The sequence below is a fragment of the Diadema antillarum genome, unplaced genomic scaffold (assembly GCF_040938485.1).
Source record: "Diadema antillarum isolate AM-2024a unplaced genomic scaffold, OU_Dant_1.0 scf00000010, whole genome shotgun sequence".
NCBI classification, from domain to species: domain Eukaryota; kingdom Metazoa; phylum Echinodermata; class Echinoidea; order Diadematoida; family Diadematidae; genus Diadema; species Diadema antillarum.
This window is the reverse complement of record NW_027270899.1, coordinates 1,678,937-1,693,565: the sequence shown is the minus strand read 5'-3', so window position 1 is coordinate 1,693,565 and position 14,629 is coordinate 1,678,937. Positions and strand designations below refer to the sequence as shown.

Sequence of the window (14,629 nt, the reverse complement as noted above, 5' to 3'; positions counted from 1 at the left end):
AGAATTCTGCAGCTTTCACGTACAGTGCGCATAAAAAAAGGTAATCCAACTTTGGAGGGCTACTATTTCATTATTGTCAGCTATGGAGAGCTCAATGTTGATGTGAGGAAAGAGGAACTCTTCTTCTTTCCATTGGTACCTAATTATGTTGACAAATGTCATGCATGACTGAGCACATGAACTTTTAAGACAACAATGACAAATTGCCCTTTTCCCAAGTTTGAGTGTCACATGAAGGAACAATAAATGTCACACTGGATGGATGAGATCTGTCAATGAAAGTGATCAAATTAACAGGAAAGCCTGCATAAGTGCACAACTGCATGTTTGTGTTTAGGGTTTCTTCTTACCTTTTATGGTAAGTCCATAATTTTCAACATGGCCATGGTGTCAATAACTTGGTCACTCCCACAAAGGTTAACCCATTATCCATTTTCCCCTTCATATTCAAAACATGGTTTGTCGCTACAAGCTATATGTGTTGAATATGAACAGAGAAAATGGGCTGTGTGGTTGCCTTGTGAGAGTGACAAGTTATCAGACAGGTGGCCATGTTGCAGCTTTAATATTGACCATAAAACATTAGAAGAAACCCTGAACACAAACCTAAACACAAACGTGCATTCGTACAGGCTGGCTTGTTTACTTTGATCCCAATGACCAGTGCAAGATGTAACCTGGTATGGCAATAATTAATTGGTCATAGTGGTAGTTCAGAAAAACAGCAGCATGCTTAAGTTTTGGATTATGGCATTGCAATTATCACTGTAAGAATTTTGTGAGAAGTGAGTTCAACATATAAACATATATAAATATATATAATAAAATTATATATATGTATATATATATATATATATATATATATATATATATATATATATAGTACATATATAGATATGAAGACTTAGTTTGTTTGCACAAACTGCAAGTCCAAATTGTCAAATTCTTTTAAATCAAGATTTCTTGTTAAGCCGTTGAGGACGGACTGATTTTGTTACAACACGCATTTCTCATAGATACCTGCCCGAGTATACTCGGGACTCGTCCTCAACGGGTTAAAGTATGTTGGCATAGCACACATACAGTACCATTGTATGATGTAGAGACGAGTGTCACTTACTATGTATCTACATAAGAGGTTTAATTTTCAGAAATCTAAACAAAGAGGAAAATGTGAAATTTTGTACTTCTCAATGTATTTTGTGACAACTAGAACTATCGATCAATGTGATTAATGCCCTCCACCTAACATTGAGGGAGTTAGCTCAACTGGCAATGATTACTTTGTATGCTTTTTAAAGAAAAAAAACAATTACCATGACAATGTATTGTTCAACATTGAATAAATGTATATTTTGCTCACTGATAGTCACATGTGCCATATCTTAAGTCAAGTGCTAAACATCTCAATGAGTAAAGTAAATAAATCAGAAATTTCTACGATTTTCATCAAAAATGCTGTTACCATGGTAATATGTTTGACAGTAACAAAAAATGAAGTTTGCACAACAATATATCATAGCTGTCACATGTGCCAAATTTCAAGTCAAATGCTCAAAAGCTGAGGGAGATAGGTAAATTCACAATATCATTGTATGATTTTCATTCAAAATTAGTAAGATTTGTAAGATTTGTAAGATTTTATTGACTCTATCGACCCCCACTCGGGGTATGAGAGTACAAACATATTTACAATATATGAATACAAAAATATAAGTGATAATGTACATGTACATGTACAAGTGAAAATAACAGATATAAATAAATATGAAAGAGAGATATTATTCAGAGGGGTGAAGGCTCAGGTTTGAGTTTCTTCAGTTTGTCTCCCTCTACTGTAGAGGGAGACAAACTAAATAAATAAACATGTTTACAAAACAAGGCGTAAAGGACGTTTAACTACTCTACCACTACGTGTACAAACATTCACATCTACTTTACTTTCTACAAAACTACTGTCTTTCTTCTCTGGTATTGAAGAGAACTGAAACATAATAATTCAGACAAATTTGGCTAGTTTTTTCAAATGGCAAGCATTAGTTGAATTGAATAATTTGGCCATATGTAATGCACTTGGTCTACTGGCCGTCAAGCTACTTGGTAAATACAATAGTCTCTCTTTGTTGAAAAAGGGAAAACAAAAATATAATGAAATTCATCCCCTATATCGTCGGATGAACATATAGTACAATGCAATTCATCTGTCAGGCTTGCATCAAACCTGCCCTTATTAACGGGTAATCCATTAGATGTACGTCTAAATTTACTTCATGTAATATAATCTTTCTTACACAAGATCTGTAAATACTTCTCTAACATCAAATTATCCTTAAACATTCTATAATTTGTACAGATTCTATTTGACCATGTTGCTGCTCTCCACTCTTGAATAAACATATCAAAAAGTCTAACTTTTGAGGTGTGTGAAATCCATGCAGCACTAAATCCACCCCCTTGTGCTAACCACACATTCCCTAGCCCTGCATAATAAAAAACATTTGCGATGAATAATAACCATTGTGATTTTGACGGGGAGTGTATGTCTCCTTGTGAATGCAGAAGAAATTTGAAAATTGTACATGAGTGTTTGGTTTCTTTTCCCTTGACTAATCTCAACCAGACTCCAATCATTTGACATTTAATATAGTTCAAAATTACTCCACGTCCAGTTTCACCATAAACCATAGAATCAGGAGTACATTTGTTCACAAGCAAAATTTTTCTGAAGAATTTCCTATGGAAGATTTTAATTTGGTCTATGCATTCATAACCCCAGACTTCACAACCATAGAGTAAAACAGGTAAAACAAGATGATCAAATAGATGGCACTGTGTGTCCACAGAGAGCTGTAACTTTTTAGCCTTGACCAACATGCTATAAAGTGCTTTTCTAGCTTGTGTGACTTGTTTAGAAATTGCCTTATTAAGACTACCATATATAATTTAATTTAACTCCAAGGTACACAAAGTCATCTACTACCTCAAGTGGATCACCAGCATAAACAAATTCAGGAATTCTTCTAGCCTTCCCACAGGAGAAAATAAAAATTTTAGTCTTGCTTGCATTTACAGTAAAAATATGCTGTTACCATGGCAACACATTTTCCAACAATGACGAAAGAACACTTTTGCACAGCTAGGTAGTATAGTGGTTACATGTGCCAAATTTCTAGCTAAATGCTCAAAGACTGAGGGAGTTAGCTGAATCCACAATATTTTTGTATGCTTTTTAGTGAAAAATTGCTGTTACCATGGCAACGCATTGTTCAACAATGACGAAAGAGTAAGTCTGCACATCTATGTACTATGGTGCGCACATGGGGAAAATTTCAAGCCAAATGCTTCAAGACTGAGAAAGATATCTGAATCCAAAGTAATTTTGTATGATTTTCATTCAGAATATGCTGTTACCATGGCAACGCATTGTTCAACAATGACGAAAGATTAAGTTTGCACATCTACGTACCATAGCGGTCACATGTGCCAAATTTCAAGCCACATGCTCAAAAACTGAGGGAGTTAGCTGAATCCAAAATATTTACCTCCGCCAAGGGAGGAGGTTATGTTTTCATTACCGTTGGTTTATTTGTTCGTTTGTTTGTTTGTGTGTTAGTTAGTTTGTCTGTGTGCAAAATAACTCAAAAAGTAGTTTACGGATTTGGATGAAACTTACAAGAAAGGTTTGAGAATGACACCAGTAACAAATAATTAAATTTTGGTAGTGATCCGAAAATTTTGGGGGAATTTATGAAGGATTGTTTGTATTTTGACAGGTAGGGTCAATGAACTTGGGAGTTCAAGCTGCGCATTTTTAAGGTTTTCAAACGTGCACTAGAGTGCGTGCTATAGTTTCTGCTTAGGGCAAGGCGTGCCGCGCAGCTGAGGGTTTATGACGTAACAAAGGCTTCTATATTGGGTAATCAGGCAATTTTTCAGCATAATATGTATACCTATGGGTGGAAATCACTGATCTCTATGGAAGAGCGCAAAGAGCTTTTAAAATCTCTTCGGGAAGAGCAAGATCATCAGTGGAAAGTAGCTGCTTGGCGGAGGTCTGCGCTCTTGAGAGTGCTTTTCTAGTTTTGTATGTTTTTTAGTGAAAAAATGCTTATACCATTGCAACGCATTGTTCAACAATGACGACAGAAGATGTGTTCTGCACATCTACATACTGTAGTGGTCACACATGCCAAAATTCAAGTCAAATACTCAAAAACTCAAGGGAGTTAGGTCAATCTCAAATATTTTTGTATAATTGGTATAAAAAACTGCTGTTGCCATGGCAACAGATTTATTCATAAACAAAAAAGGCCTCCTGCACAACTACACATTACATTGATTGTATATACCAAATTTCAATTGAATTGCTATAAAACAGAGAGTAGTTCGATTCACAATATTTTGTAAGATTTTTTCAAAATTTGCCATTGCCATGGCAACACATTATGCAATACTAACGAAAAAGGTGTCTTGCACATCTATCTCTGATAGCGGTCACATATGCCAAATCTGGGGTCCCCTGCTCAAAAAATTAGAGAGTAGTTCGATCCACAACATTTTGCAAGATTTTTAAATTGTCTGTTGCCATGGCAATGCTTTATGCAATACTAACGAAAAAGATGTCTTGCACATCTTCCTTTGATAGCGGTTGCACATCTTCCTTTGATAGCGGTCGCACATCTTCCTTTGATAGCGGTCACACATGCCAAATTTGGGGTGATTTGCTCAAAAAATGAGAGAGTAGTTCGATCCACAAGTTTTTATGAAAATATGCTATTGCCATGGCAATGCATTATGCGATACTAACAAAAAAGGTGTCTTGCACATCTACCTTTGATAGCAGTCACACATGCCAAATTTGGGGTCAATTGCTCAAAAAATGAGAAAGGAGTTCGAACCACAAGATTTTGCAACAGACCGACAGCCCGACCGCCCGACCGCCCAACCGACCGACCGACCAACCAACCGACTGGCCACCCGACCTCAGAGTGATTCCTATATACCCCCATACACACTATGTGTGGGTGGGGGTATAAAAACCGGTAAGTACACTAGTCACACTTGTCACACTTTGTTGCAAAATCTGATAAGTCCGCCGAGCACAGTACAGAATTGGTGTTTTGGAATTTTGCGATTCAAAGTACTTCCACAATTTTCTTAGCAATGCTTATAAAACTTAGGACACATTATTTTTGGATGAAGATATGCAAGACATTTTTTTCCAATGTTCTGAAAACTGCATTGCCATGATAACTGCATATTCTGGCCATATATGAGGGCACAATTTTCTTGGTGATCGAGCTACTTCTGTATTTTTTAGGTAATAGCCATGAAATTTGGTGAGCATATTGACCTTGGGTGCAGATGTGCAAGTCACATTCTTTAATGTGTCAGAAACTGCATTGCCATGGTAATGGCATATTGCGGGGATTGATCGGAAAAATATCAGGAATCAAAAAAGTTCCTCATTTTTAAAGTAAAATGCTCATGAAGCTAGGCACACACATTAGTGCCTGTTTGAATATGGGCAATTAGGTATATTTTTCAAATGTGTTGGAAACTGCATTGCCATGGTAACAACATATGCCTAACATTGTATGGTAACGGCGTATTATGGTGACAAATCTGGAAAATTTTGTGAATCGAAGAACTTTCTTCTTTTCTAGCGAAACGCTCATAAAGCTTGGTACACACACTGGGGTCAGAGTGAAGACATTTTTTGACATGTGTTGGAAACTGCATTGCCACGGTAACCACATGTCCTTAAAATAAATCAGGACAAATATTTCCGATCAAACAATTCTCTCATATTTTTGAGCAATACGTCAGAAGCCTCCATATTTTGAGCAGTGCGCAGCCTGCATGCTTGTATCGTGCATGTACAGTCTATGTACAGTGTCATGCTGTACACAGCATGCATAATACAGCGTAACATGGAGACAGCCATCTTGAAATCACTGGACATATGTGACCGTGCATCACAAAACGAACAAAAAGTCGCACACACTGATCTTGCGGGAGGACTGAAAATAAGTGAAATGAGTCAACATAGCCGATCTTGACTTTTTCATATTTTCTGAAAGAGCACATCTTCTTTTACATTATGCTAAAATTTGGGATCATAAAACCGGCAGGAAAGTGTGTTTTTTTGCAGTTTTTCTCGAACATTTTCGGTAGAATGGTGTGATTGGTGTGTCTTTAGAGTCCCCTTATTATTTCTGAGAAACCTTGTACATACTCTTCACTTTCAACTCTAATAACTTTTGAAAGGATAATGCTACTGCTTTGGAAGTTGGCATTGATTATGGACAGAATGTGTTAATGAGACATGGCTAATTAAAGTTTAATCTGATTATCCCTTCATTGTTGTTACTCCTGTGGTTTACTTCCTGTTTTTTGTCCCATTCATCGCACAGTCAGCACGATTTGGTAAAGATTAAGCACTTGAATAGACACTGTACTTCAGAGCCTCTTTTTTCAGTTCACACTTTCCTGAGTTTGTGCTTTCTTTCCAATATTTAGCTTATTTAGGAGAGTCCATATGATTTGATTTATACACCATTTTAAAGCTTAAAGTCTGCTCTTTCAGAATATGGTCTTAACTAAAAATTCATGTCTGGCAACTTTTTGTTTGTTTTGTGGTGCAGGGTCACATATGCACTGGACAGCAAAAGAAAGTACCCACAAGTACCCAATAGCAAGTGATTATCTTTATTACAAAGAAAAAAATGAATGCACAGCATCTTGGTTACTGAATCAAAAGTCACAAAATGTAACAGAATGAGCCTCACAAGCCTTACAAGACATGGTATAATTTTCTGATGGAAGCTTGTTTAGACCAGAGTAAAGTAATGTCCAGTCTAAAGAGCTAACTGATTTTATTCTGAGAATTAGCATAATCAGGAAGGATAGCATCCCTAAATATAGAATACACTCATTAACATCATTTTGACAAAATAGGTGTTCACTCTGACATATTGGTGGTTTAAAAATGTTATCCATTCAGTGGCCATTTTTGCATGGTGGAAAGTGCTGTTGTGTGGGACTTTTGATTCAATGACCAAGATGCTGTGCATGCCATTTTTTTTTCTTTGTAATAAAGATAATCACTTGCTATTGGGTATGTGATTACTGATGGATATTGCAGCATATCTGTGTACAAAAATTGTTAATTTCTAGGTGGTGAATTTTTGTGTGCGGCCTTTGACAGAAAAGGGTACTTTCTTTTGCCGTTCAGTGTATATGACATGTTGATTGGTTAAAGTGGACTTATTGACTTTCGCAAACAAAGGAGGATGGCATTTATTGGGTTTTGCAACAATACAGTGATCTTAGATTGAAACATTTAGATTTTATCTGCAGATTGGTCCAACAACACAGTACACATTGTATATCAATTAATTTTCATGAAAAATGGACTATACAGAATCTTGTAATATATACCTACACTGGACTTCCTTGTATGTAACACACATATTCATCTGGCAGTACTGCCATCAAATGTTGCAATATAAGCTTTGTCTGAAATATAGTTGTAATCTTTTTTTTTGGTCTTTTTTTTTTAGGATTGAAGACACAGAGCAAAATTTTCATGCAGGTTGACCATCTTACGCCAAGAGCAAGGTTCCTCCAAAGTTGGAGAGGCATCCTCTTTCTGTAGGCTGATCCCGTTTGTCACGCCCACACTCCCCAAGGAGGACACCTACGTAGTTACACAGGATGATCACTATGAAGATGCATACAGCTGCTATCCCTACATAAAACCTGTTCAGGATCAAAAGGGAGTTAGGAACTCAAAGTTATTAACAGATATATATATATATATTACAAACGGAGGATCATTTTTTTTTTCTACTTAACATTAGAAATTCACTCTCTGTAACAAAAATATTTTAACGGCCTTATTAAACAAGAGACCCGGGGGTCACGCGCTCACCTGAGTATCGCACTTTCACCTTCCATGCATTCTTGCACACTCTTACCTGAGAACATTGGAAACTAAGGTCTGCATATGGATCCCCCCCTCAACTCCAGGTGGAGGGGAAGGGGCAGGCAGCCCTGGATCTGCAATGAACAAACTTGGAACTAAAGTCATCAATGTACAAATTCATGGTAATAACTTTGCTTTATCATTTCTGGTTCTAGAGTAGAAGATTTTAGATATTCCTTAATGTGGGGGGGGGGGGCCTAGGTAGGGGGACATGGTGCCCATTTGAAGGAATTGAGATTCTATCCCCCTAGGGATGCTACCTGCTAAGTTTGGTCAAAATTCATCATGAGGTTTTCAAAAAGAAGATGAACATGTACAATTCAGGCCCCATTAGGACCCATCCCCATCCCCTCTCCTGGGTTCCAAGGAGGGGGGAGGGGGCACCCCTGATTCCGCCAATCCCATGAACAAACTTGAAACTATAGTCATCAACGTACTAACTCATAGTATTACCTAAGCCCTATCACTTCTGGTTCTAGAGAAGATTTTTAAAGATTCCTTAATCTTAGGGGGTTTGGGCCCCTGGGAGCCCCCCAGGTGGGCCATGGTGCCCATTTGAACAAATTGAGATCCTATCCCCCTTGGGATGCTACCTACCAAGTTTGGTGAAAATCAGACATGGGGATCTCAAAGTGAAGATGAAAATGTACAAGTTAGGCCCCATTAGGACCCCTCCCCACCCCCTCCCCTGGGTCCTAAGGGGGGCACCCCTGATTCCCCAATGAACAAACTTAAAAACTACAGTCATCAATGTACTAACTCATAGTATTAACTAAGCCCTATCACTTCTGGTTCTAGAGAAGATTTTTACAGATTCCTTAATTTTAGGGGGTTTGGGCCCCCCTGGGGCCCCCAGGTGGGCCATGGTGCCCATTTGAAGAAATTGAGATCCCATCTCCCAAGGGATGCTACCTGCCAAGTTTGGTGAAAATCGGTGATGGGGTTCTTAAGAAGATGAAAATGTAAAAAGTTTACGCACGACGCACGACGCGCAACGGACGCCGGACGAAGAGTGATCGCAATAGCTCACTTGAGCCTTCGGCTCAGGTGAGCTAAAAAAGCAAGGAGATGTCATGAGTTTGAAAAAGTGATGACTTCCATCAAGTGTCAGTTTGGAAATGTGAAAATATGGTGTATGCCTCAGGACAAAGTAGCTATGAAAATAAAGTGTTTGGTGCTGTGCCAGTGGATCTGTAGACAGAGATATAAATAAATTCAGGGCCTGAAGCCTAATGGAGATTAAATTTCAATCTCATGAAACCTCCACTTGATGACCCTCAAGGGTAAATCACTAACTTAATTGTAATTGCCTCTTCACAGGCACTACAAACAAACCATTCTTTTCCTATAAAAATCATCATCTTTTTCATTACTTCTGGATAAAGCAAGGATGATGACAGAAATTGACAATAAATATTTTGCTTTTCAAATGCCCTGCCTTATAACCAAACATGGGCAGTTGTGTGTTTTGTAGTAGTTCTCTATATCTTTCACTAAGGATATTTCCAGCTAAATCACTCTTGCATTTTGATGAAAATTATGAGAAAGTTAAGCTTTTCTCAGGGAATTCAGTGGGTCATCCTTGGATCAACTTTAAAGGCGATTGAAACTCAAATAAATAAGTGGACTGAGAGAATGGGTCAACATCAGTAGAACACATCAATGATATCTGAGGAAAATCAGACAATTCATTCAGAGGTCATGAAAGTTTGGTTGATATCTGACCACAAAATTTATGAATCAAGATGAAATTTACAAGTTACTGATGACAAATATGGAGAGTGGTTAAAGAGCATTGATTTTTTTTTTTTTTTGCTTTTGAGATAGATCAAAGTTTGAACCGAAGAGCATGGATACCTCACAAATTTACGATTTTAAATGAGTCTTTTATATATAAAGACAGAAATTATGGTGTACTTTAGAGTTTGTAGAATTCAGTTAAGTATGGATGACGGAGATCATATTCTAACCACACATAACCTAATAACATGTGAAACTAGAGAAGCACTCTGAGAGCGCAGACCTCCGCCAAGCAGCTCATTTCCACCACTGATCTTGTTCTTCTGTAGAAATCAGTGATTTCTACCCATACGTGCACATGCTGAAAATCGCCCGATTTCCCAATTATAGAAACCTTTTGCTACGTCATCAATACTAGCTGTGCGACGCGCCTTGTCCTGGACCAGAAACTAGAGTACGCGCTCTAATGCGCATATGAAAACCTCAAAAATAAGCAGCTTGAACTCCGAAGTTCATTGACCCTCCTTGCCAAAATATAGAAAACCCTTCACAAAATCCATAAAAATTCCCAGATCACTCCCAAAATTAATCATCTGTTTCTTGTATCATTCTTAATCTTTCCTGCAAGTTTCATCTAAATACCTTTACAACTTTTTGAGTTATTTTGCACACGGACAAACCAATGGTAACGAAAACATAACCTCCTCCCTTGGCAGAGGTAATAAAAAAATAATGTGTACTCCTAAAAACATAAATATACCACAGAATGTAATCATTCTGACAACATTTCACATAGTAGGCAAAAATGAGAATTTCTAGTTTACCATGGCAAGGCTCACCTGTACTGGTCGTAGGTCTCCGCCTTGTGCAAGCCATCATACAAAGCCTCTGATACTGGCCCCCCAGAGTTAGGGCTAAATATTGTGACAATTTTATCAATCACCTGAGGTTGGGGATATGGATGAAACAGTGAATGGTGACAGAGAGTAATATATCAATGATATTCCATCAACAAGTTGCCATGACAAAGTTGCACTCTTCAAAGCCTAGAAAGCTGCATGTAAAGTGACTTGGTTGAAAAAGGGGAAAATTAGCTTTTAGTTGAAGTAAACAATTTCCTATTGTAACTAGAACTATCACTAAATGTGATTACTATCCCACCTAAAAATGAGGGAGTTAGCGTATTCCAAAATATTTTTGAAAGTTCTTTATTGAAAAATATGTTACCATGGCAATTGGTTTTGTTTGGTTTATTTCTACATTTTCTTTCTCCAAATACAATAACAAATGAAAACAAAGTGATACAGAGTATGCAAAAAACATACAAACATACATAACATACTAATCAATAGAAGAAATGTCAATTTCATAACATCAATCTGTAATAATATATTTATGAATCAAAGCAACATATTTAGGCAAAGGAGAAAATTAATACAGGGGACCATCATCATAAGCAGAGTTTGACATGGATGAGGTCCTACCTTATACATACAAATTACTACAACACCAATAAACCTACACATAAAAATCTTAATATTAATGTTATATACCAAACACATTTTGCTAAAGAAAAAAAAAACAACGGAAAATAAAAACAGTGACTTGATGCTTTAAAGAAAAAGAAGAAACAAGGAAAAGTAGAAATTATGCGGTGCGTAATATATGTCCCCGCCGGAAGTAGCATTTAGTAGAAAAAATGTACAATATAGATAAAAAAATCAAGGTCAAAGGTCAAAGAAGTCAAAGGTCAAAATTCTGTGTAGAAGTTTTGAAGCCCTCACCTAGTGCCATCACATAAAGCAAACGGAATCGAAATCGGGTTAGAAATGGCGAAGGAGTAGCATTTGGTAGCAAAATGTACAATACAGGTCAAAAATCAAGGTCAAAGGTCAAAGAAGTCAAAGGTCAAAATTCTGTGTAGAAGTTTTGAAGCCCTCACCTAGTGCCATCACTTAAAGCAAACGGAATCAAAATCGGGTTAGAAATGGCGAAGGAGTAGCATTTTGTAGGCAATGTACAATATAGGTCAAAAATCAAGGTCAAAGGTCAAAGAAGTCAAAGGTCAAAATTCTGTGTAGAAGTTTTGAAGCCCTCACCTAGTGCCACCACATTAAGCAAACGGAATCAAAATCGGGTTAGAAATGGCGAAGGAGTAGCATTTTGTAGGCAATGTACAATATAGGTCAAAAATCAAGGTCAAAGGTCAAAGAAGTCAAAGGTCAAAATTCTGTGTACAAGTTTTGAAGCCCTCACCTAGTGCCATCATGTAAACCAAACGGAATCATAATCGGGTTAGAAATGGCGAAGGAGTAGCATTTTGAAGCAAAATGTACAATGTAGGTCAAAGATCAAGGTCAAAGGTCACAACTGAAATTCTGTATAGAAGTTTCAAAGCTCCCATGTAGTGCTATCATATAAAGCAAACAGAATCAAAATCGGGTTAGAAATGGCGAAGGAGTAGCATTTTGAACATTTTGATCACACACGGACGCACACACGGACGGACGGATGGACGGACACACGGACGGACACACGGACACACACACGTACGGAGCCCATTTCATAGTCCCCTGCTCGAACTCGTTCGGCGGGGACAAAAACATGCAGCACCATTTACTACTGGTAAATAGAAGTGTGGGTGTGTGTAAGTAACAGTGCTTCGTGTGTGCAGGTGACAGTGCAAGAGAGAATGAATGCTATAGTACGCATATTTTAAGTGTATGGTATGTGCTTGACTGAAAGATACAATATGTAAATAAATGTCCCTGTAAAGTCATTATCAAAGAAAAGAACGGGAGAGAATGGAAGAAATTGGATAACATTTTGTGTTTCAGGGCTGACAATGACTTGGAAAAAGGAAAATTAATACACAAATGAAAGACAACTAGCTGGAAGTATATTCCGATAACAGATACTTTCTTAGATGAGCCTTAAAGGAAAAAAATGAAGTACACTGCTTTTAGTTGATCAGGCAGGTTGTTCCAGATGTCCGGACTATAATGTCCAATTGATTTCTGAGCTAAACAGTTTTGGGGTTCACAAGGTGATAGTCTGTCGAGCGGCAAGTTGGATAATGTGTGTATATTCGAGTTTAAGTCAAATATATTATGGAATAAAGAGGGAAGTTGATTTGTTGCGTACTTGTACATGAATATGCCTGTTCATAGAATGTGGATGTCATGAAGCTTCAAGGTATTCAAGTGATGAAATAGAGGATCTGTTTAAGACATATACGTGTATGTAGAATTTGTAATGATGCAAATGGCACGCTTTTGGAGTAAATACAATGGATTCAGTTTGGTAATAATACAATTTTCCCATACAATATTTGAATACAATCTGTGAGGCAAAATTAAAGGCAGAATGGATGCATTGTTCAACATTAATTAAAGGTATATTTGCTCTTTTACAAATCAATCACATGTACAAAATCTCAATTCAAATGCTCAAAAAAATAAGGGAGTTAGCAAAATCCACTGGTGATTTATATAATTTTCACTCTTAAAAATTATGTTACTATGGCAACACATTGTTCGACATTGACCAAAGATTAAGTTTGCACATCTACATAGCATAGCTGTCACATGTGTAAAATTTTAAGTCAAATGCTGAAAAACTGAGGGAGTGTGCTCAATCCACAACTTTTTGTACATAACTTATTGAAAGAAAATATGGTTCCCATGGCAACACATTGTTCAACAATGACAAATGATGTTATTTGCACATCTTAAAACTACATTGGTCTTATGTGCTAAATCTCATGTCAAATGCTCAAAATCTGGGTGAGTTAGCATGAGCCACAATATTTTTGTGTGTTTTTATTCTGAAATATTGTAACCATGGCAACACATTGTTTGACGATGATAAAAGATGAAGTTTGCACAACTTTATGATCATAGTGGTCACATATGTCAAATTTCAAGTCAAATATTCAAAAACTGAGGGAGTTAGCTAAATTCACAATATATTTGTATCAATTTCAGACAAAATATGTTACCATGGCAACAATTTGTTGCCATGAAGAAAGATAAAAAAAAAATGGAGGAGTAGCATTTTGAAGCAAAATGTACAATGTAGGTCAAAGGTCAAGGTCAAAGGTCACAACTGAAATTCTGTGTAGAAGTTTCAAAGCTCCCATGTAGTGCTATCATATAAAGCAAACAGAATCAATATTGGCTCATAAATGACAGAGAAGTAGCAAATTGAACATTTTGATCACACACGGACGCACAGACGGACGGACGGACGGACAGACGGACACACGGACACACGGACACACACACGTACGGAGCCCGTTTCATAGTCCCCTGCTCGAACTCGTTCGGCGGGGACAATAACCTGAAAGGAATAACCTGAAATGAAGGAGTTTGGATATGCCCAAAAGGCTGCCTGCTTAATTTGATTTTTGCAGATGCCATTAGAGACAGTCCAAGAGGTGCTGACGGATCACTTACTGTGAGCCTGTACTGTCCTTGCATTGAGGGTCTCTTTGCAGACTGACTTGATGCATTCCATCAAGGCAAATGCCTGTGTTCTCCAACCATAAATGACTCTGATCTACACCCAGGGCATATGAACTGTGCTCTAATGGTGCATGGAGGCAATAGCAATGAGGAAACACCATCTTGAAAGTGAAGTGGTGTAAGGAGGTTTGATGCAGAGGTTCAAGGGGATCCTTGGAGAGGGCTTGCAGTCCTGCTGGGGGTCTACAGCCAAAACCAGTGAGCAGAAAGGAGGCCCAACACAGCTTGGGAAGGGCCTGGGAGCTTGACACTAAGGAAACATCATAAAAATGTATGTGAAGAGAGGTGATAGCCAGCCTTTACCCTTGGACAGTCCCTAAAGACAGCTATTTATTAACGATGCCACCAGTAGGGGCAGTACACAGCCTAAGAG

At 37.7% G+C, this 14,629-nt stretch overlaps 1 protein-coding gene across 1 annotated transcript in view; it reads right to left on the bottom strand.

Annotated features, from left to right (window-relative positions):
• Window positions 1–14,629, bottom strand: part of LOC139720018 (prominin-1-A-like) — a 322,225-nt gene that overhangs the window by 86,222 nt on the left and 221,374 nt on the right. Inside the window, exons 11-12 of the mRNA XM_071631397.1 lie at window positions 10,570–10,673; window positions 7,612–7,764 (exon numbers count right to left, since the gene is read on the bottom strand). Coding sequence (XP_071487498.1) covers window positions 7,612–7,764; window positions 10,570–10,673 — 257 coding nt within the window. The remainder of the gene's footprint in view (window positions 1–7,611; window positions 7,765–10,569; window positions 10,674–14,629) is intronic.